General features: G+C 41.7%; 1 protein-coding gene across 1 annotated transcript in view; it reads left to right on the top strand.

The window, feature by feature from the left end:
- LOC144682919 (progesterone receptor-like) overlaps positions 1-24433 on the top strand; it is a 372394-nt gene that overhangs the window by 277335 nt on the left and 70626 nt on the right. The window contains exon 5 of the mRNA XM_078545813.1: positions 62-364. Coding sequence (XP_078401939.1) covers positions 62-364 — 303 coding nt within the window. The remainder of the gene's footprint in view (positions 1-61; positions 365-24433) is intronic.

Genomic DNA, 24433 nt, shown 5'->3' with positions numbered 1-24433 from the left:
AATAATGGATATTGTATTGGAAGTTCAGTTGTTGAACAGGCAATTATCTTTTGTTTTTCAGCCCGAAAGCTAAGGAAATTCAGTAAACTAAAGAACATCGGAAACAACCCATCTTCTCTGCAGTCCGAAATGACACTATCTAGTGTCAGTCCAGTTGCAATACCAAAGGTCTCATTACATTCAGTTCGAGGGGTCCAGTTCACGCCGACACTCGTTTCCATTTTACAGATAATTGAACCTGAAGTTGTTTATGCAGGCTATGATAACAGTCAACCAGACTCGCCTAACTATCTGCTAACCAGCCTGAACAGGCTATGTGAGAGGCAACTTGTAGCTGTTGTTAAATGGGCCAAATCTGTACCAGGTAACCATATGAGTTTAAGTGATAAAGTTCCAATCGTTAGACAACATAGCACACACTGCACTGTGTATCTTTTATTCCATTTATGGTGATGTTATGGTCATCAAGGTGATGGGTTTAATTGCTGAAAAGCAGAACACTGATGTCATCATCAAGTACTCCTAGGTAAAGTAAAACCAGATGCAAAAATACAAGCTGTCTCTACTTGATCTTAAAAATGTGTCTCAATCCCTAACTTGAGCAGAGCATCCTCTACCTACAACAAACTTATATTTTGGTTTCCCACACCAACTACAAGTGCAATTCAACTCACTGGACAACCCAGTTGCCCAAGCAATTTGTTTTCTGTACCAAAAGTTAAAATCGGCCCTCCTGTGTTCATTGCAAATGGTGTTAAAGTTTCCAGATCTGGTGAAATTACTGTTAAGCGTCAAATCCTAAGAATGCATACGTGATAACAGATTTACTCTCGGCTTAGTTACAAAGCATATCAGAGCAACAATGTACACTGTCAAGGAAATAGAGGTGGAGTGGAAACAGGTCTTGTTTGGATCACCCACATCATTAGGGAACAGCTTAAAGCTGCGTTAATGTGAGTCACATTTGATGAAAGCTAGGGGACCTCCCACAAGAAGGACAGAAAAATTAATGGGTGTGTCAACATTGGGCTGCTCTCTGATGGCTGGCTGAGAACAACGTAAGTGGAAGTTTTGAAGATTTCCTGACTTCCCATTGTTACTTCCACAAGTGAAATGCGACCTATGTCAACCAAAGGAAATGGGACAAAATAAAAGGATTTCATACCCTCATTAAAAAAAATTGTAGAATAACATTTTCCTTGGAGATTGACAGTAATCCAGCAGAGTGATATGAACAACGTCAAATTCATAAATTTCACAAAATCCAATTGAAAATTTTCAGTCTTTAAAAATAAGTTCTGCGGATCCTAAATAACAACTTTTAAACTGTATAGCTCATACAATATTATAGGACAGTTAAGTCATTCAAAGAAAGAGAAATTTAGAATGTAGTTGAATCATGTGTTTTTTTATATAGAAGATCCCAGTGATCAATTGAGGAGCCACGCTCATAGAGAGTATGGTCAGAAAATAAGGGTATGGGTGGTATTTAATGGAGGTGATGGTGGTCTTGCCCGCCGGCTGGAGAGCTGGCAAGAGCCCCACGTCACCTCCACTCAGGAAGGCCCACTGAATTAAGTACCAAACAAGCACTTAAGTGAACAACAGCAGGCATTCTCCAGGATCAAGGACTCCAGGGGCAGAAATCTGCACCCCCACCTCCTCTGCCAAGAGCTGCATGCCAATCACAGACCATCAGCTGTGCATTGCTCGGCAGCACCAGTGGAGAAGCGATGGCTCCACTGGCAATGCATCCACCTGTGTCCCAGGATTGTCAAGGGACCCAGGCCACAGGTGAGTGATGGCGGGGTGGGCTAATGGGGGAGGGGGAAGAGGGGTTGGCATCAAGGGCCGAGGTAGCTCTCAGCAGGCCTCACTTTCCCCAATGTTGGGTCTCTCGATCAGGCACTGAGTGGCTATGAACAAGGGACTTCCCTGGAAACCTGCAAGCAGCCCAACATGGTTTGCTTTCCGGACTTCCCATGGGGCAACTGCCCCACCTGCTGCTGGCGGGATGAGACCTTTATGTGGGCATCAGTTGGTGATGGGTGAGAAGTCATCTATGAGCCTTCCCATCCTAGACTTAAACAAGGTAAAGGTGGGAAAGTGGCAGGGCCCCCACCCACCATCTTACCGCCCAATTAAATGTCCCCTCCAACACCAAACTCACCCCAGGGGAGGGCATTCATTTCTGCCCTATATTTTGTAATGCTATATCTGACCCACACTCTCTTTCAGCATGGATTTCTTCCTGGCATTATGCATGAGCTGAACATTGTTTTCATGAATTCAAAGGTGTTAATTAATTGGGCAATGCTGCATTTAATCATTTTTACTGATTCTAGGCGTTATGGCTTATTTGCCCATTATTGTTTAGGTTTGCACTATATATGTTTCAAAATTCTCCAAGGTGTTTTAACTCATTGTGCTCAAAACTAATGAAGAACATAAGAACTAGGAGCCGGAATAAGCCATATGGCCCATCAAGCCAGCTCTGTCATTCAAAAAGATCATGGGTAAATTTCTGCCTAAAATTCACGTTCCCACCCAACACCAGATCCCTTGATTCCCTTATTTCCTGAAAAACTATCACTCTCACTGATAGATTCTATGACTGAGCATCCAAAGCCCTCTGGTATAGATTGTTTCAAATCCACTGAGTGAAGACATTTCTCCTCATTTCAATCTTGAGACTGTGAGGCCAGATTTTGTCCTCAGTGGTGAACACATGGCACCAGCTCTTTGTGAAACTTGCACTTTCCCACAGACTTTTTGTGGATTTTGGACTGGAGCTTACTGTAAATTGGGCAGTCAAAATGTTATCTACAGGGCATCTGGCACCTGGGTGAACAGGGCAAGCTCCTCAACCAATCAGATTGAAGAATTGTTAATAAACAGCACAGAGACTGAACCCAGAAGCATCGGTTAGAATATTTAATTTAATGTCAAATCAGTACAGAAAGCAAGACAAAGGGAGGGAAAGATAGATTGGATTGAGAGAGAAAGTTAAAAAAGACAGAAAAAAAAGTTTTTAAAATTCTATCTGATTGTTTTTCATTTTAAAAATTCTGGCAATAATTAAAATTTTAAGGAATCTAAAATTGTACAAGTTAATTTTCAGCGTGAGAGAGGTTCTTTGGCAGTAATTAAGACTTATCAAGCTATTAAAATTTTACTCACACTGGAATGGAAATGCCCTAACTTGTTCTGGTCAGTTTAGTGGGGATCTGTCACTTCAGTACAACAACTTCACACCATCCCATTGTTTCAATGACAAGTGTCTCAAAATGATACCAGTAAGGCTCAGCTTTTGGAGGAGAGTGACAACTTACTAATTTCCGCATTTCACTGTGCATGTGTGGTCATCAGAAGTTGCTGTCTGATTTATACTGCAACAACAGTGAGCTGTGTTAGCTTCATATTATTTCTGCAGCTCAATCTGACCCATTGTGTGTACACCATTTTTAAAAAAGTTATTTACGGGCATTCAACTCTCTAAAGGCCACCAATAGATGAAAAGTCTCGGGCCTTTAATTTCTTTCCATTTCATTTTCTAAGCCATAGACCATTAATTCAGTTTTATTCGTGACCATTCTAGTTGCAATTTCATTTCCTGCAATATCCAAAACCTTTACTCCCACTCAAAATACCATCTGTTTTAATCTAACTTGCCAGTTTCTCTTTAAATGGTAGGCAGGAGAACAACATTCCATGGCTGAGTTCTGGTCATCACTTTAATTGTTCAATTAACAATGCAAATATGTTATATATGTCATGTATCAAACTGGATTTATGTTGTATGTAGACTCTATTGCCCATACAATGTTGTATGTGGTACATTTGGTACATTGGACACTGCAGGGCATAGTATGGGGATGACCTTCATACAGCTGGCTATGTTAGTTTATATTGTTACAAAAGCAAAATACTGCGGATTCCGGTAACCTGAAACAAAAACAGCAAATGCTGGAAATATTCAGCAGGTCTGACAGCATCTGTGCAAAGAGAAACAGAGTTAACATTTCCAATTGATGCTGCCAGATCCACTGAGTATATCCAAAATGTTCTCTTTTTATATTAGCTTATACTGCAGTTGGTTGAAGTTGGCATGGGGAGGTAGAATTGAGAATGTGTTTTGAACAGTGTGTTTTATTGGTCTTTTATTTCAATTTTAAAATGTAGTTTTGGTAATTTCGGAAGTCTGCATGTAAAGTGGTTACCTTTATCAGATTAAGGTGTACAAAAATATTTCATCTGCTAGCCTTAAAACTCAGAGAGGAGTCTGTTACATGCAGTCTGGTTACTTAATTTACCATTTTTGGCTGTCTTCACTCACAAAGCCTACATTTATTTCTTTCAGTTTTACATTCTATGAGAGTAAGCATAAGATAATTTCTAAAAACAAGGTCAAAGTTCAGTTTATCCAACCTATACTTTGATTTTTGTTTCTAATTCTCATGAAGTGTATAACATTCTATATTATAATTGCATCTGGCTAAAAGATTCAGATGAAGTATTAATTTACTTCAGAGAAACATCATGATGGGAAGTGAAAGGGTTAACTTCATTGTGCACATGGACTTTAGGAAAGCCTTTGACAAGACACCACCTGGGAGATTATGAGAAAAGAGTAAGGGAATTAAATTTGGATAACAAATTGGATTAAAAGTTGGTTGCAAGGGAGAAATGAGAACAGGGGTTAAGGGCAGTTTTTCAGAGTGGTTAGAAGTGGACAGTGATCCACAGGATCCAGCTCTGGAACCACTTCTATATCACTGAATTTAAAAGAGGCCTAGAATAATTGATATAGAAACTTACAGATATTTCACAATAGGACAAGGTTAGTGATTGAGACAGAAACTGTGTCAACATTCAAAGTTAGGTTACATAGGTGGATAAAGCAAAAGGGGTTAAAAGGATAAGGGAACAGGACGGATTAATATGATTATAGATTAATAGGATTATTACAGCACAGAAGGAATCCATTCAGCCCGTCAAGTCCACGTTGGCTCTTTGTAAGAGCAATTCACCTGGTGCCACTCCCCTGCCTTTCCCCCGTAACCCTATAAATTTAACCTTTTCAGATAATGATCCAATTCCCTTTTGAATTCATGCTTGAATCTGCCACCACCACACTCTCTAGCAGTGGATTCCAAACCCTAACCACTCACTACATAAAAAGGTTTTTCCTCATGTTGCCATGGCTTCTTTTGCCAATCACCTTAAATCCATGACTTCTGGTTCTCAATCTTTCCACCAATGGGAACAGTTTCTCCCTATCCACACTGTCCAGACCCCTTATGATTTTGAATACCTCTATTAAATCTCCTCTCAACCTTTTCCAAGGAGAACAGTCCCAGTGTCTCCAATCTACCTGCGTAACCAAAGTTCCTCGCACCTAGAACCATTCTCATGAATCTTTTCTGCACCCTCTCTAATGCCTTCATATACTCCCTAAACCATGGTGCCGAACCAGCGTTTTATACAGGTTCACCATAACTTCCTTGCTTTTGTACTCTGTGCCCCTATATGTAAAGCCCATGATCCTGTACACTTTGTTAATCATGCTGTCAATCTCCCTGTGCCATCTTCAATGATTTATGCACATATATACCCAAGATCCCTCTGCTCCTGCATCCCCTTTAGAATTGTAACCTTTATTTTAAATTGTGTCTCCATGTTCATCCTAATAAAATGAATCATATCACACTTTTCTGCATTAAATTTCATCTGCTACTTACCTGCCCACTCCATCAACTTGTCAATGTCCTTTTGAAGTTTAACGCTATCCTCCTCACAGTTTACAACACTTCCAAGTTTCATGGCATCTGCGTATTTTGAAATTGTGCCATGTACATATAAGTCTAGGTCATTAATACATATCAGAAAGAGCAGAGGTCCTAACACTGAACTCTGGGAACTCCACTATATACCTTCCGGTTTTTAAATTCATTTACGGGATGTGGGCATCGTTGGCTAGGCTAGCATTTATTGCCCATCCCTAATTTCCCTTAAGAAGGTGGTGGGGAGCTGCCTTCTTGAACCGCTGCAGTCCCTGTGGTGTAAGTACACCCACAGTGCTGTTAGGAAGGGAGTTCCAGGATTTTGACCCAGTGGCAGTACACCATATCAACAGTATTACCTTTATCTACCCTCTCTGTTGCCTCATCAAAAGACTTTAGCAAGTTAGTTAAACAGTTTGTTAAAAGTTAGTTTGCCCTCAACAAATCTGTGCTGGTTTTCCTTAATTAACCCGCATTTGCCCAAGTGACTGTTAATTTTGTTCGGAATCATCATTTCTAAAATCTTTTCCACCGCTTATATTAAACTGCCTGGCCTGTAGTTGCTGGATTTATCCTTACATCATTTTTTGAACAAGGGTGTAACATTTGCAATTCTCTAGTCCTCTAGCACCACTCCTGTACCTAAGGAGGATTAGAAAATTATGGCCAGACCTTCTGCAGTTTCCACCCACCCGGTCCTGGTGCCTTATCAACTTTAAGTACAGTCAGCCTATCTAATATCTCATCCTTCCCAATATTAAACCCATCAACTTTCTGAACTATCTCCTCTTTCATCATGACCTGGGCAGCACCTTCTCCCTTGGTAAAAACATATGCAAAGTATTCATTTGATGTACTATCCATGTTGCTTGCCTCCATGTGTAAATCTCCATTTAGGTCTATAATTGACCCCATTCCTCCTTTCACCACCCTTTTCCTATTTATATGCCGATGGAAGACCTTTAGACCCCCTTTTATGTTAGCTGCAAGTCTTTGCTCATACTCTCTCTTTGCCTCTCTTATTTGCTTTTCCAATTCCCCTCTGAACCTTTTATATTGAGCCTGATTCTCAATTGTATTATCCACCTGATGTGTTATAAGTACACATTTTCTGCTTCATCTTACCCTCTGTTTCTTTCCACATCCAGGGAGCTCTGGATTTATTTGTCCTACCTCCCTGGTGGGAATGTACCTTGACAGTACCCAAACTATCTCTTCTTTAAAGGCGGCCCATTGTTCAGTTCCAGTTTTGCCTAGCAATCTTTATTTCCAAATTACCTGGACCTGATCTGTTCTCCCCGCATTGAAGTTGGCCATTCTCCAATTAATTAATCTTACTCTGGATTGCTCCTTGTCCTTTTTACATAGCCAACCTGAACCTTATGATACTATGATCACTGTCCCCTAAATGTTCCGCTGTTGACACTTGATCCACTTGTCCCACTCCATTCCCAAGAACCAGGTTTATCAGTGACTCTTTTCTTATTGGACTGGAAACATGCTGATGTGGAAAATTCTCCTGAACACACTCTAGGAACTCTTGCCCCTCTTTACCCTTTACACTGCTACCATCCCAGTCTATAATTGGATAATGAAAGTCCCTCATTATAACTGCTCTATAATTCTTGCACTTCTCTATAATGTTCTTAACACTCCTGGGACATCTTCTCTCTCCACCACTCCTTAATTAATACTGTCATCCCTCCTCCTTTCCTTCCCTATCTTTTCTAAATACTTTAGATCCAGGAATATTTAAAACCCAGTTCTGCCCTTTATTTGAGCCAGGTCTGTGTTATCCCTGCAACATTATATTTCCACATGGCTATTTGTGCCTGCAGTTCGTCAACCTTATTTGTCACATTCTGCCCATTCACATACGTGTACTGCAATCCTCTTATTCTGACCTCACCTAAAACCATACTATTTCCTATTGTGCTATCTGTCTCTCCCAATTCTCTGTGCACCTTTGTGTTCCTCTCTAGTATTACCTCCTGGTTCTCACACCCCTACCATGTTAGTTTAAACCATTCCCAATGGCACCAGCAAATTGCCCCATAAGGAATTTGGGGTCTCGTCTCTATTTAGGTGCAAGCCATTCTGCCTGTACAGGTCCCATCTCCCTTAGAACTGGCCTCAATGTCTTGGGAATCTAAAGCCCTCCCTCCTGCACCATCTCTCAGCCATGCATTTATCTGCTTTATCCTCCTAATTCTCTACTAACTTGCACATGGTGCTGGGAGTAATTCGGAGATTACTACTTTGAGGTCTTGCTTGCTAGCTTTATACCCAACTCCCTAAATTATGACTGCAGGACCACATCGCACTTTCTATCTAGGTCGTTGGAATTGATGTGGACCATGACTACTGGTTTTTCCCTCAGGGCTGCTGCAGCCGTTCAATGACATAATTGACCCTGGCACTAGGGAGGTAACATACCACATCTAGCCACAGAAACACATGTCTGTTCCCCCAACTATCAAATCTTCTATCACTATTGCTTTTCTAGTCTTCTTTGTGCCCCCTGTATAGCAGAGCCAGCTTTGGTGACATGGACTTGGCTCTGGCTGCATTTTCCAGATGAACCATCACTTTCACCAGTCCTCAGCACTGAAAACTGGTTGGAGAGTGAGATGCACTCAGAGGATTCCTGCAGTACCTGCCTGTTCCATCTTGACTGCCTGGCGGTTACCCATTCCCTCCTCCCTGAATACCCTTAAGATTAGAACTATTTGCTCACACGTTGGAGAAATGCAGACATGGCTGATTGGGTTAAGTGGTCGCTTTTCCATGTTGTAAGTTTGCTGTATTTCTATACAATCACAGAATCATAGGGTGGGATTTTCTGCACCCACCCGCTGCCGGGATCTTCCGGTCCCACCGCAAGTCAACGGACTTCTGGCTGGGGCACCGCCTCGCCCCGCCCACGGCAGGTCCCACCTGCAACGGGGCTGGAAATTCCCGGCCATAGGTCAGGAATTCCTGTCCCAGCCATGGCGGGAATCGTTGTGGGTGGGATGGAAAATTTGACAGACCAACCAAAGGTCCATTAACTTTGGGCAGGAATTCCATGGGACTGGAAAATCCTGGCCATTGAATCATTACAACACAGAAGGAGGCTATTCAGCCCTTTGTGCCCATGCTAGCTCTCTGAATGAGCAACTTAGCTAGTCCCATTTCTCCTTCCTCATAGCACTACAACTTCTCTTCTTTCCAGATAATTATGCAATACCCTTTTGAAAGCCATGATTGAACCTGCCTCCATCAGTCTCTCAGGCTGTACATTCCAGCTCCTAACCACTCGCTACATAAAAAAGATTTTCATCATGTCGCCTTTGGTTCTTTTGCCGTTCACCTTAATCAACGTCTTCTGGTTCTTTACCCTTCCACCAATGGAAGCAACTAATTTCAATTTACCCTGCCCAGACCTTCATCATTTTGAACATCCCTATCAAATCTCCTCTCAACCTTCTTAGTCCCCTTTAGGATTGCTGGTTTGGTCGATATATGACAAGAACCACTGACTGGAGCATACACAGTGCAGGTTTTCCCCAATGGTGTTTGAAAATTGCATCGTGGCCCTTTGATATAATAAGATTCCTATTTCCATTATATAGAGAGCTGTTTACCTGTGTTCAGCAAGTGCCTTGACTGCCTCTCTAAAGGCCACAATCAAAACTATGGCGGTTGGAACAATAGTGGGTAAGGGCGATAAATTATAGCTCTGCAAAGCAAAGGTTGCAGTTGCACTAAAATGTTAGTGCTGAAAATTGCAAACCAGTAACTGGAACTGGTGGACAATGACTAAATTACGGAAAATTAATCTGGATCTTCAAATAATGAATTTTATGCCTGTGGAAATATTATTTGGATTCAGACTGAGGGGCTGTTGTAAGGAGGAGGCTGCCATAACCTAAGCGAATTAAAATTTCAGTTAGATATTTAATTATCTCAAAGTGTGGTAAGACAAGTTAGTTAGTGGAAAGAACTATGGTAGGCACAGTTCAATGTGGGAATGTGTGAGATCGTCCACTTTGGCCAGAGAGAGAAAAATTAAAATATTTTCTAAATAGATTTGAGAGTCCAAGTATATAATTAATTAAAAGCTAGTAGACAATTTACAAGAAATCCAAATGGAATGTTGGCCTTTATTTCAAGGAGCAGGAATACATGAGGAGAAAGACATGTTGAGGTTATATAGGGCGGAATTTTCCATTCCGGGATTAAGTCCCATGGCGGAGGCGGGAACAAGGAGTTTTTCCCGCCGTGGAGTCCGATGGGAATTTGCGCCATATCATGTGATGCTGGCCTGATTAATTATTCAGTCAGAGGTTTCCTGATATTTTGCATGGCAGGGCGAGCTGGATGGCACGCTTCCCACTGTCATATACGGGCGCCATACTTAAAAGGCACCCGGAGATCAACTTACCCATCATTGAAGGAGGAGATGGTTCACCAATCGCAGGGAGCTCCGGTCCCCAAATTCAGCGATGCTTCCCTCGAAATGCTGCCCAATGCAGTGGAGGCCGGGAGGGACGTCCTCTACCCCGAGGATGGAAGGAAGAGGTTGAGCCGTCAGACCAAGCCTGCATGCGAGGAAGTCTCCAAGATGGGCAGTGCACAGGGCCTCCAGCAGAGGACTGCTCTGCAGTGCAGGAAAAGGGTGAACGACCTCATCCGCTCCACCAGGGTAAGTGAACCCTCAACTGCTCACACTCACCTCACTGAGTGGTACAGGGAACATGGGTCTCAATAGAAAGGGCACCACCCATGTGGCCCATGCATAAAAGAGCTACTCAATGTAATAAGCTGATGCCTCATGGCTCCACTTCAGACCATCTAGTCTGCAGGTGGAGAGGCCTCTATGGGTCCCCAACCCTTCCACACAGAGAGCTCAGATGCTGTCTGGGATGGGGGCGGGGGGAAGGAGGTTAGACGTTGAGACAACCAGCAAGCACCGCTAATGACATGCCTCTGTGAGCCTTAACCTTTTATCTGCATGTTCTCACTGCTCTGGAGGGTGCTGCCCCAGAACCCTTGTGGACAACCTGCAGTGCATCAATCATATGGCACCCAATAGTGGGACATTTGTACGACTGGAAGAAGAGAAAGATACATGAAACCCGGTTGCTCTCAATCCCATTTTCTGTCCTTGTGCAGGAAAAGTTGAGACACAACAGGAGAGAGAGAGCGAGAAGACCAGAGGGGGCCGGCCTGACCTCAAGAACCTCACTGAGTTCGAGGAGTGGGCAGCCCAGCTGGCAGGGGAGGAACTGGACCGAGCCTGCGGAGATGGAGCGGTCAGTAGGCAGCCTCCATCCAGTAAGGATCCATGCATAATGTAGTCACATAGAAACTCAGGGTTATGTGATCTTCCATGTTGGAGGCAGCTCACCCTGTTACTCACTCTCTTCTCTCTGTCTTACAGGTGCCAGCAGGAAGAGGGCAAGGGAAGAAGAAAAAGCCCTGTCTAGCAGTTCATCCAGCCCACAGAGGGCCAAGGACATTGGGAAGGAGAAAGAAAGTGTACCTGTAGAGGCACCACAGCAGTCCACCAGCACAGAGACACACACCTCGGTGGGTACTAGATGTAGTTCAGGCAGGGTCTCACATTCTGGTGGTCATCGCATGGATACGTGTTCACAGCAGGAGGAGGCAGCATCAGCCAAGCCCACTGGCACCCAGATGACCCAACTCCCATGCAGTATCTCAAGATCTCAACCACGAGGATCTTCATCATTGCTAGCAGCATGGTTTGTGTAACTTTTGATGTCCAGCCCAATACCTTTACCCCTCCGTGACCCACGCCCTACCCCCCATAACCATTGACCCCCAGGTGTAGCATTTGACCTTTCCACGGTTATCCTTCAACTCCCCCCATCAGCCTCTGTCCCATGAAAGTCAATGTCCACGTCCCCTATCTTCCCGAGGAGCCCATTTCCGTGACAGTAGACCTGTTCCCCCTCATTCTGCTGACCCACAGAATCCACTTCTCCTTCCATTTCTCCTCCAACAAATCTCAGCGCCCCTTCACCCATCGTCGCTGAACTCCCACCCTCCCAGCTCCCACTGCCCCCTGTAACACTTGCCATCCCCTCCCAACCCCAAATTCCCTCAGCATACACTCCAAGACTCATCAGCTGACAACACAGACCCTCCGTCTGAACTTTTTTCCCATCTTGGCGCCCCCCCCATGCCCGTTCACACCTGCACAATCCCCAAAGCACCTCTCTCTTTCCCTTACCACCCCCAAACTCTCCACCCCCGCCCCCACCCCCCAGGTCACCACACTCACCCCACCTCTTCATTCCTCTCTTCCTCATCTAATTCGTCCCACAGTACAGACCATCACTGCCCAACAGTACTTCATGCAGCCGTCCACCTGCAGCTTGAAGATCCACCTCCTGGAAGAAACTGCAGCTTGAAGATCCACACGATTGATGCTCCACCCACCCACTGCTGTACGAGGCTCCACAGTTACTGGAGGCTTCCGTCTTCCGATCTCCATGGGCTGTCCAAGACCTTCTTCCAGGTAAGTCCCAACATGTGCATGCCACATTGGTCCAGACGTGTTCTGGACTGACATGAAATCCTGCTGACAGTGCGGATGATTGGACAGGTGGGGAGAATTCCAGTCAGGCCTTCATCTGCCTCCCATTAACGGAATGCAAAATGGTTTCAGGCCAGCCTCTGGCGGGAATGGCAACCCGCCATGATGGGTGGGGGTGCTTGTTCACGCTGTCATTTCACGCTGGTGGGAAACAGATTTTTTAGCTCCCGCTGCATTGTTCTCCCGCCCCCCCCCCCCACAACTGCCATTAAACCTGCCATGGGGGAGACTGGAAAATTCCACCATAGAATCTGGTTAGACTCCACCTGGAGCGCTGAGTTCAGCTTTGGACACCTCGAAGTGTAGATTGGCCTTGGAGGGCATACAGCACACTTTCTCCAGAAAGATACTGGGACTTAAGAGGGTTAAATTGTGAAGATAGGTTACAAAACTTGGCTAATATTCCTGATTAAAGCATTTCAAATGTTACAAAGATTCAATAGGGTAGATATATAGAAACCATTTTCTCTGAAGGAAGAATCATGAAGAGAGGACATAATCTTAAAATTAGAGCTAGACCATTTACAATTGAAATCAGGAAGCACTTCTTCACACATAGGACAGTAGAAATCTGGAATTCTGTCCCCCAAAATGCTGTGGATGCTGGGAGAGCTGGAGCATTCGAGACTGAGATTGATAAATTTGTGTTACATAAAGTGTTCTTAAGGGGTAAGGAACAAAGGTGGATGAATGGACCGAGCTACAGATCAGCCGCGACCTAAATGGATGATGAAACAGATTTCAGGAATTGAATGGCCTACCCCTGTTCCTATCTTCCAATGTTCCAGTAAATTTGGTTGGTTTTTGGCAGGTCAAATGCAGAATTGTTTTTTTGCCTGTAGTTCTGACTTATTGTGGTCTTGCTCATGAGTAGTCAGCAGGCTGCAATACAGTATTTAGCTCCTAAAATGAAAAAGTAATATTTGAAGTAGCGTGTCTATCAAAAGCCACTGCTTTATTATCCCCTCTGGGAAAGTCCACTATTGTTAGATACATCCTGAGAAGAACTAACAGCTAACTGTAGAGGGGTGTTTCTGCAGATTAGTAGCTTCTTATAGGTTCTTGGAATTCCTAGCTCCTGACTTTATGAAGAGGCCACATTATAAAAGTAAAAAATGTCCAAGAGGCAATGTCTTATTTTCTTTCTTTCTCCATAATGTTTTCAAAATTGTTTTGCATTTGTGATACCAAACTGGAAACCTAAACTGGCACAATCATGGATAATTTGAATTAAAATAACTTCACCTTCTAAAAAATCAAAAGATGCTACACACATTGCTGAAGTCACAATAACAAAGGTAACTATTTTGTTATTTTCTGCTGCAAAATAAATTAAATTTCTTATAGTTGGTCTATGTTTGTTTATGTTCCAGGCAGCCTCTCATCATTTTTTGGTAACCTATCACAATTTCATTGCTAATCATCTTCATTTATTTTGACCAACCTTTGGCATTGATCACACTAAGCTTTGCTCCATTGTGTGAAAAGCCTTTTCTCTAGTGCTGCTACTCATTTGTTTTGTTATTGTCACAATTCCCAAGGCAAACTCAACATAATAATAACAGCTAAATTTAAAGAATTAACCTTTGTTGCAAAGGTTTGAACTGTTACAATCTCAGGCTTCTGCTGTACAGATGAACTTTTTGTTCCTTGCAAGAGATTGTTTTAATTAAACTTTCTTTTACCTGACTATAATACATTCATTTTCTTAGAACTGCACCCACTTCTTTTTACCCTCTGACTCGAATTTGTTGCAGTAACCAGACAGGGATAGAAGCCTGATTGAATGAGGTACTGATCCAAATCCTCCACCCCCCAGATGCCGTTCTTTCCACTCCCAAACTGGACCAGATTTTTTTTAGGAATATACCATCTCCTTTCATTCTGCCTCTGTTACCTTATTGATGAGCTGAAGGACAGGATGAAATCAGCCCTTTCATAGGTAATTGCATTCATTTCCACAGCCCCACAGATAGAAGAGGTCAGCATAAAGGCTGTTGTATGTATCTAGAACAATGTCTGCACTTCCATTTGTGGCACCAGCTTCTCAGCAAACCTATTTTTATCAAACCACAATTCTCATTAGTGCATATTGTTCATGTTTCTACAAAAGTTTTACCCTGCAAGTTGTCCATTTTATCTGTCATTTGTGCCCACAGTAGTAAGGTGATCAGATTTACTGCATATAATATTTTGAATGCCCTTTATAATGCAGACACTCCATCTGGGACAATGCTCGAAAAATCACGCACTAGCTTCTTACAGACTTGCTATTCACCACATTACGTTGCTTTCTTGCCAAATCTTAAAGTGATGCATAATTGGTTGAGCCAGGCAATGCTATCACCCTCATTCTGCACACCATGGAGTATAAATTCACCACTATCGCCTGTTTTGTGCTACCACCAATTTTATTTCTCACTGAGTTCAAAAGAAAATAAAATTGGGTAGAGTGTAAAATAGACTGCCAATTCATTATTGTCTGATTTACACTACAGCATAAAATGGATTTTACTTCCTTTCATTTCATTTTATGATTGTCACAATTTTCATTCAATTTATGTTGTATTTTAACAACTTTATAATGAAAATTTTCAGCAGATGTATTAAATCCTTTGCATCATCTTTCAAATTCTGAATGCAAACATAGATCAAAAAATGGCATTAATAATCCATTTCTTCCAAACAAAGCGTGCTTTCTTTCAATTCCATACTAGAAAACCTTATCAGACTAACAACATGCAGCTTTAAAACACTTGCAAACAAGCACAGTATCCATATCATAACAATAATTCAAAGCAATTATGTTATACTAAACATTATTTTTGTTGCAAACTCAAAGTGAAGGCCATTGCCCACAATGGTTGAATAGAGCAAAAGAGAAGGAAATTAACTTTAGAGAAAAATAACACATTAATGCTGATCTGTTGTTTTAAAAGACTTATGATTGTGAGAGATAGGAAAGTTTAAGGGATGGTGAGGAGTTCCAGAATTCCAGTTCCTGAGAAGAGTGAATTAGAGTAGTAGGTGTGCAATCAATTTTAATTCCAGTACAGGAAGGATATATAGAGAGGAAGATGAACATGTGAGATGGTGTATTTGAGGTAAGAAGAAACAGTGTGGAAAGTTCAGAGGATTACTGAACTGAAATAGAGAAAATATAGTTGTGATTGTGTGACAGAGCTTGGAGGTTAGCAGTGAGAGAATTGTCTTTTTTCAACCTAGAGAGATGTAAGAAGAAATGAAAACCATGAGCACAGCTGTGGCTGGGAGGAAGTTGGTAATAAGTTTCTTAGAAGATGACAGTGCCAGATGCTGTTAAAATCTTTGGGCATGTTCACAGCAAATTGTTCGAGAGAGAGTTCCAGAGGTGTGTAGCATGAATAACAAGAGCATTAGTGAACAATGATGCCAGGAAGTACTGTTGATTATGAATGAAACCAAACTCATATGCAAGGTTATTCCTTTCAAACTATGTCCTGTAAATCAATAGATATCACTGGATATCTGGTATACAGATAACTTGACATTTGTAACATCATTTGTTCTTACAAATTCTCTTTGAGTTTGTGTGATCAGGAGGCCCAGGATTGAAGTTCTTTATATATTAGACACGATCCTTTGCTTCCAGCAAGGAGCTCTGTGCTTACAAGAAGCACATTGCATGAAATCATGCTATTTCCTACAATGCCCTCCTCATGATTGCAGCTTCCAGCCTGGGAACATGGGATGACAGAATTGGCTGTCCAAAGTAAACTTTCCTCAAGGTACAGTTTTACGAGGGCTCTCCTTTGTTAATGTTGTAGAATCTTTTGAAAGCGGGGCATGTATTTATAAAATGTACCCAACTCTGCAGTTGAGGGTAAATAAATAGAAAATAACCACAGCAAGATATTTTCAATTATCTTTGAGCACTGTAAGGAATTTGCATTTGATCCCTCACAAAACTTAACAGGTTAGTTGAGCATATAATGTGGGCTTCTATTTTCTTATGCACTTCTCTGACTTTCCTGGTCATGGTTTGGGTATTATAACTGAAGTAAATAAATAACTAGTCATACGTTTAACAACAAGTTTTTTCCCCATTTAATATGAGTAACAGTACTGCAATGTACATCTAAAAACTGACTAATATGTGTGGGATTCAATTTAGCCAACCTTCAAGATACCCTTTGCCAGAATCAAATAAGTACCCCAACATGGAAAGCACTTTCGCAGCTGAATTTCCTACAAAGACTTTATGGACCCCACAGAAGCAGAACAGCTGCACAGTTAAAATAACTTCCATTCCCATTGGCCTTTGGTTAAACTAGGTCCTTTATTTAGGCAGCCGGCTGGCTGAGGGACTGACTAAAGCAAAATGGTCATTAATATGTGAAAATTGGAGTCCTATGATGTTACTAAGATTCTGATAACTCTTTAACTGCTGGCTAAGGAGACTGATTGCTGCAGCTTGACCCCACTCAGTCACACCTGGCAGGGAAGAACTGAAGGCCCTAAAAAGTAAGCTTATTTCATGCAGCCGAGCGGATCAGGAGGGTTCTTCCGGGTCCCTCAAGGAAAATTTGGCCTTCTGTTGCCTGGCATCTCCCCTCTTCCTATCTATGATTCCCACTTAATTACTTGACTGCACTGGCTGTGGTGGGGGCAGGGATGAGTCTCAGAGCCATTCAATCTTTGCCTGCTGGTTAGTTGCTTCTATGACCCTTTTGGGTGAGCAGCTGGTCAGCGGGGTGTAAATTAAACAGGGTAATTAAAATAACCCGGGCCCCAAATTGATGACTTGGTTTGGGGAAGGGTGAATTGGGTGCAATGGGCAGCAGCGTTGGGAAGGTATAGGCTCCCAATTAGGCCTACATGGGGCAATTACACCTCAAAAATTGCAGGCAAAAATTGCAGGGAAAAGCCACAATCTGACTCATGCCTTCTGTAAGGTACCTAGCACTGGGAACATTGATGTCAAACTGATTCCAATGGTATACCCTTTTAATATGTAAATCACAGCGTTTTGGTGCATATAAGATGCTAATTGCCATTTTGGGAGACAAATGGATGGAGCATGCGCCGTTCAAGCTCTATCCAGTTTTATCTGGCGGAACAGCCATAACTGTAAAATTAGTTTCCTCGGATGAAGAGAAGTAGGATTATTCCTCTGGGTTCCGCAAGAATGATATGGGCCTCTGACACGCCAGGCGCTATAGACCCACTGCATCCCCACCATCCCTCATCATGCCACTTGCCCTAATTTTCTGTGGGCTGAATCGACATCCAGGCTGCCCAATACTACACCAGTTCATCCTAATGAGCTGCAGCTGGGTATCTGCTTGGTTGGTGCCCATGCCCAGCTGGAGGCATGGTAATGATGCTAGCCCATCAATATATCTCAGCCTCCCACTAGCATTATAGTATCTCCAAATTTTTTTACTAAGTTAGCTGGAACATCAAGTATTGTACATGGGAGCAGAAAGTTGCAAAGTGGCATTAATAGATTAAAGTGACAGATGGAATTCAGTTGGGAATTGTGAGATTATCACTTCGGACATTAAAAAGATAGATCAGAGTATTTTCTAAATGTTGAAAAGCTAGGAACTGTGTACAGGAGCAAAGAAATTTAAGGGTCTACATACAGAAACCACCAAAACTAGGGGCAAGATTTTTGCAGAATGAAGATAACACTGGAGCCATTTAATAATGGTGGGTACAACCTGATTCTAAGTTTCCTGTCCCCATTCACAGCACTGGTAATTTCTACCAGCACAGGATAAGGGTACGGGTAGCGAGCCCACATCCTGTACTCCTGACCTAGCCAATGTCATTGTGCGGGTAGGCATCTCCTAGCCCCCCACAATTTTCATGGAGCAGGTCCAGCTTCTACATGACACCCGGTTCACAGCCCTTCAGAGGAATCATGAACCTTAATCTGAATTGGGGAACCTCTTGAAAGATAACTTCTTTCTTACCCATGTCCCCCAGCCACTCCCCATAGCCCCTCATCCCCTCCATGCCAACTCAATGCCAACTCTTGCACCCAGCCACTCCTTATGGCTCCACATATACTCCATGCCAACTCAATGCAAACCCCTGCCCACCAGCCATTCCCCACAGCCTCTTATTTGCTCCATGCCAGCTCAGTGCAAACTCATGCCCCTTCCATTGGTTCCATTTCTGGCCATCTGGATATCCATCTGTTCTCATTATACATGCTTGGCTGAGAGGCCAGACCAATGAAAGCATTAGCTCATTGGGGAATCTGTTTTGACAAGTGAAGTGAATTGATGACTTTGCTTGACTGACATCTTTAAGTGGTTGTAACAAGTTGTTTCTGTGATCTCTTTTTTCAATGTCTCTATGTTTATTTGGACAAGATTACGAGGTATGAAGTGTTTAAGTCTTTGTTATTGATACTTTAATGGTCTGTCTAACTGACATATTTATAGAGTTGCAGGAACAGCAATTTTTTTCAACATTTCTTTTCTTTCTCTTCTGCATTCCATGCTTGCCATTGCTATTACTGGATTATTGGTATACTGGGTGACTAAGCATGGAAGGGGAATAAGTTGGCATGGGGAGTATGATGGACCAGAAGGAGTGGCTGGGGGGTGGTATGAGTTGGCATGGAGAGTATGAGGGGGGCCATGAGGAGTAGATGGTGGCATGAGTTGGTATGGAGAGCATGACAGACCATGGAGTGGCTGGGGGGGCTTGAGTTGACATGGAGGGTATGAGGGGCTATGGGGAGTGGGTGAGAGGGTTAGAGGGCCTAACTGCTTTTATTATAACTGGAACAAAGTCCCAGAAAGTTGAGGCAGGCCTTCTAACCAGCCCGCCTCAGCACTCTTCCACCCCCGTGGCTGCTTAGGATCTGCTGCTGGGGTCTTTTGGCTCATCTCCATCCCACACTGCCCCCCAAACTCCCCCACCACCCCCGGAATGAAAATCGTGCGAATCATGGCACTTTAAACTGAGGTGGGTCTGCTGAGTTGAGAAATTTCCCAACTCAAGCCAATTGCCTCAATAATGAAAATCTGGCCCTAGTTCTCAGCTGGACAATAGACTAACAAGGCTAATCGAATGTTAGCCTCTTTCTGAAGGGACCTCAATACAGTGGGGTGGAAGTTATTTTACAGTTGTATAACGCTCTTGCTAGACTCTATTCAGGTCTGAGTACTGCATCTCAGGAAGGTTATATTAGTTTTGAAGACAACGCAGTGCAGGTTTGCCAGAATGATATTGGGACTAAAAGGGTTAAATTATTAGAACAGGTTGCATAGACCAGACTTGTATGCTTCATGTGTGGAAGAATAAGGTGAGCTAATGGTGGTGATGAAAATGATTAAAGGATTTGATAAGATAGATACAGAGAAACTATTTCTGCTTTTGGGGAGTTCAGAACAAGGTAGTATAATCTTGAAACTAGAGCTAGACCATTCAGAGATGATGTCAGGAAGCACTTCTTCATGTAAGGGATAGGGGAATGTGAACTCTCTCCCCTAAAGTCTGCTGAGACTCAGTCTGAAAATTCCCAAACTGAGATTGATTAATATTAAATATGCTCATTAAGGGATATGGATCCAAGACAGCTAAATATGGTTGAAATACACAGCAGCCATGATCTAACTGAATTGACAGGGTAGACTTGAGGGGTTGAATGAGAAAGTCCTGTTCCTTTTCTTCCTTTGGCCACATTTGTATTAATATAATGGCATCTTACTTTCCTGCACCAAACTCAGATTTAGCCCTGAAAAGCAAATTTTTAAGACAGCTCTTTAAAAACTGGCACTTGGCTAGATTGATTGAGCTCTGCAGATTTCAACGGTTCCAGCCTTGATTCCTGTTCTATGCTGAGTCAGCTAATCCTAACTGCTGCAGTGGTCGGACACTACAATGGATTTCAATGCCTTTATATGAGGGATGGGAAAATCAACAAAGACTCCTATTCCTGGAGACTATCCAACAGCTTTTGGTAGAACAACTGGAGTGGGCATCTGTTAGGACCAGAATTGGTCTTACCTGCAGGAGAATGGTCTTACAATATTAAATGCCTTAGTTCACATGAGAGGAATAGAGATTTGGCTGATGTATCAGAAGTTGACAGGCACTTATGGATATATATCTCACCAAAGAGTCAAAATCAAATTTTATGGAACCAGGAAAGAGAAATAAGGAGAAAAAATAAAGGAAAAGATCAAATCTTACCTTAGAATCTCAATACCCTGTTCTTACAGTACTGATTGTGACATTCTCCCACATTGTGACAACTACAATCAAAACCAAACATACTCAGTCATCAGGATCTTTTTGCTGTGATCTGCTCCATTTTTAAAAGGTTGGAAGTGTGTTTTCAGATTTGTTCTGTATCCTACTTGTAAATGCTCTGTTACACATCACAATTGTTTCCTCATCCCTTTGTATCCCTTCAGGACTATGCTGGCTACAATAAGGCCCTTCTCAAGAAGGACAGAGATATACAGTTTAACAACAACTTGCATTTATATTGTACATTTAACACAGGGAAATTTCCCAAGTTGCTTCTGAAAGGGCAATAAAAGAAAATGGATGCCGAGCCAATATGGTACGTTTTTTTTCAAATTGTGCTCCTGCCACAGAGCTTCACCAATGGAGAGCACACATCTGGAATTTGACCTATAGGTTCAGTAGGACTTCCAGGATTTTACTTCCATTAAAATGAATTTGCAATGATGGTCAATTTGTAAAATCCTAAGACCTTTTTTTGTTAGCAAGCAAAATGAAGTGAAATCATTTCAGAATTTCACAAGTCCAAACTGCTCAAAATGGTGCTGTACACTACACGAGGGGTCTCTATGTTTTGTGCTTCACCATTGAATATCTCTATATCGATGTATCCTTCTCTGAAATATGCTAGAGAAACAAGACCAAGTCCACATCCATATTAAGAAATGGATTTTCCCCAAAAGCAGTCAAATGATCAAACAAGTTAAGGGAAAAAAAATCACATCAGTCAATGAAATTGGGATCAACACTGCTGTATTGACATGGAGGCAAGAATGTCAGCCTGATATCATTAATAGTCCCAGGAGAAAGAGCCAAATGAAGATCTGTCAAAAATGGCCACTGAATTTGGCATCCTACCATGAACTGCAGTTTTCTTTCTCCATAATGTTTTCAAAATTGTTTTGTATTTGTGATACCAAACTGGAAACCTAAACTGGGACAATCATGGGCTTTTCATTGGATAATTTGAATTAAAATAACTTCACCTTCTAAAAAATCAAAAGATACTACACACATTGCTGAAGTCACAATAACAAAAGTAACTATTTTGCAATTTTCTGCTGCAAAATAAATTAAATTTCTTATAGTTGGTCTATGTTTGTTTATGTTCCAGGCAGCCTCTCATCATTTTTTTGTAACCTATCACAATTTCATTGCTAATCATCTTCATTTATTTTGACCAGCCTTTGGCATTGATCACACTAAGCTTTGCTCCATTGTGTGAAAAGCCTTTTCTCTAGTGCTGCTACTCATTTGTTTTGTTATTGTCACAATTCCCAAGGCAAACTCAACATAATAATAACAGCTAAATTTAAAGAATTAACCTTTGTTGCAAAGGTTTGAACTGTTACAATCTCAGGCTTCTGCTGTACAGATGAACTTTTTGTTCCTTGCAAGAGATTGTTTTAATTAAACTTTCTTTTACCTGACTATAATACATTCATTTTCTTAGAACTGCACCCACTTCTTTTTGCCCTCTGACTCGAATTTGTTGCAGTAACCAGACAGGGATAGAAGCCTGATTGAATGAGGTACTGATCCAAATCCTCCACCCCGCCAGATACCGTTCTTTCCACTCCCAAACTGGACCAGATTTTTTTAGGAATATACCATCTCCTTTCATTCTGCCTCTGTTACCTTATTGATGAGCTGAAGGACAGGATGAAATCAGCCCTTTCATAGGTAATTGCATTCATTTCCACAGCCCCACAGATAGAAGAGGTCAGCATAAAGGCTGTTGTATGTATCTAGAACAATGTCTGCACTTCCATTTGTGGCACCAGCTTCTCAGCAAACCTATTTTTATCAAACCACAATTCTCGTTAGTGCATATTGTTCATGTTTCTACAAAAGTTTTATCCTGCAAGTTGTCCATTTTATCTGTCATTTGTGCCCACAGTAGTAAGGTGATCAGATTTACTGCATATAATATTTTGAATGCCCTTTAAAATGCTGACACTCCGTCTGGGACAATACTCGAAAAATCACATACTAGCTTCTTACAGACTTGCTATTCACCACATTATGTTGCTTTCTTGCCAAATCTTAAAGTGATGCATAATTGGTTGAGCCAATTTGCAATGATGGTCAATTTGTAAAATCCTAAGACATTTTTTTGTTAGCAAGCAAAATGAAGTGAAATCATTTCAGAATTTCACCAGTCCAAACTGCTCAAAATGGTGCGGTACACTACACGAGAGGTCTCTATGTTTTGTGCTTCACCATTGATTATCTCTATATCAATGTATCCTTCTCTGAAATATGCTAGAGAAACAAGACCAAGTCCACATCCGTATAAGAAATGAATTTTCCCCAAAAGCAGTCAAATGATCAAACAAGTTAAGGGAAAAAAAAATCACATCAGTCAATGAAATTGGCATCAATACTGCTGTATCGACATGGAGGCAAGAATGTCAGCCTGATATCATTAATAGTCCCAGGAGAAAGAGCCAAATGAAGATCTGTCAAAAATTGCCACTGAATTTGGTCTCCTACCATGAACTGTAGTAGGTTAGCTGGTATATGCCAACCTACAGATTGCACATTGAAGATACCACCAAAGAATGTCATTAATTTTCATTTCATTTTCAGGGTACCTTCTGATTTAAGAGACAAACAAATAAGCCTAAGTAAAAGCAATTTGCCTGGGAAGACTTTATTGCACTGAATAAATGAAACTATGTGCTCCATAGTTAAGCTATCATCTGATACAGGAAGTTGGAAAGCTATAGTTTTGGTCACCTTTTCCTTATTACCTTGATCTGAGAAGCATCTCGGTCGCACTAAAAGTCACAGACGTTAATTGCAGATACGCAGCAGAATTCACCACAAAACTGAATACATTGAAGCAAAGCAGAGTTATCTAGTAAGTTCAAGCATTGTACAACCATGCTAGCCATCAGGAGGTTGTTAATAGGGTCAAGATAGTGAAGACAATCAAAAGAATTTCTTCTGGAAGAGCAAAAAGCAAAACTGATGTTTCTGTTCTAAGCTACAGTATCTCTGAGCTGTGTATCTGGCTGGTTGTTAAATTGCTGCCGTAGGTTTTTGAAGGATGCATTCCCCTTTCATCTCAATAACTGGGTCTAGTTTTTTCCTTACAGGCTCATTTATCTCTGAATCATGCTTATTTCTGACATTTTATTTGGAAAATACACACTTTGCTGACATGAACCTCAGCAAGGAGGTTTGGTGAATTACAAGATTCTCAGTGGTGACTCATTTAATCCTGGTCCTGCTTGATGTCTCCAACCCCATCCACGGGGTAAATTTTCATCTACACCACAAGGCCCTTAATCTGATGAAGAGCATCACCTAGCATTATAGACCCCGCCCAAGTTTAATTCCATTGACCCACTCTACCAGATTACTGCATGTGCAGTGAAAGTAAAAATTTAATCTCATATGTCTTAGAGGTCACTGTTTTCAAAAATTTTATTAAATGAATGTGTATCAAGAACATTGCTTTAGTATATCATCAAAATGTCAAAATTCTTACTCATTTCCAAAGACCTAGAAATGCTTTAGAATTATAAACTGCACAATATTGTATATTATTGCTAAACCATTATTTCATTTCATGCATTAGCATGAATTACAAACATTAATAGAAATTCCATGCATAACTTAGCATAAATATAATAAGATTTTGTTAAAATGTATTCCATGCATATTTTTGGTGCATTCCTTTTGGTACAGAACCTCAAATTGTTGTACATATTTGGCTGTTTGAGCAGCTGTACACAATGCCCTGATCTACATCAACAGAAAGGTCTAGTTTTATTATTGC

This window comes from Cetorhinus maximus, chromosome 7 (assembly GCF_964194155.1).
Source record: "Cetorhinus maximus chromosome 7, sCetMax3.hap1.1, whole genome shotgun sequence".
NCBI classification, from domain to species: Eukaryota; Metazoa; Chordata; class Chondrichthyes; order Lamniformes; family Cetorhinidae; genus Cetorhinus; species Cetorhinus maximus.
Note: the sequence above shows the minus strand (reverse complement) of the source record. Positions and strands in the feature narration are given on the sequence as shown.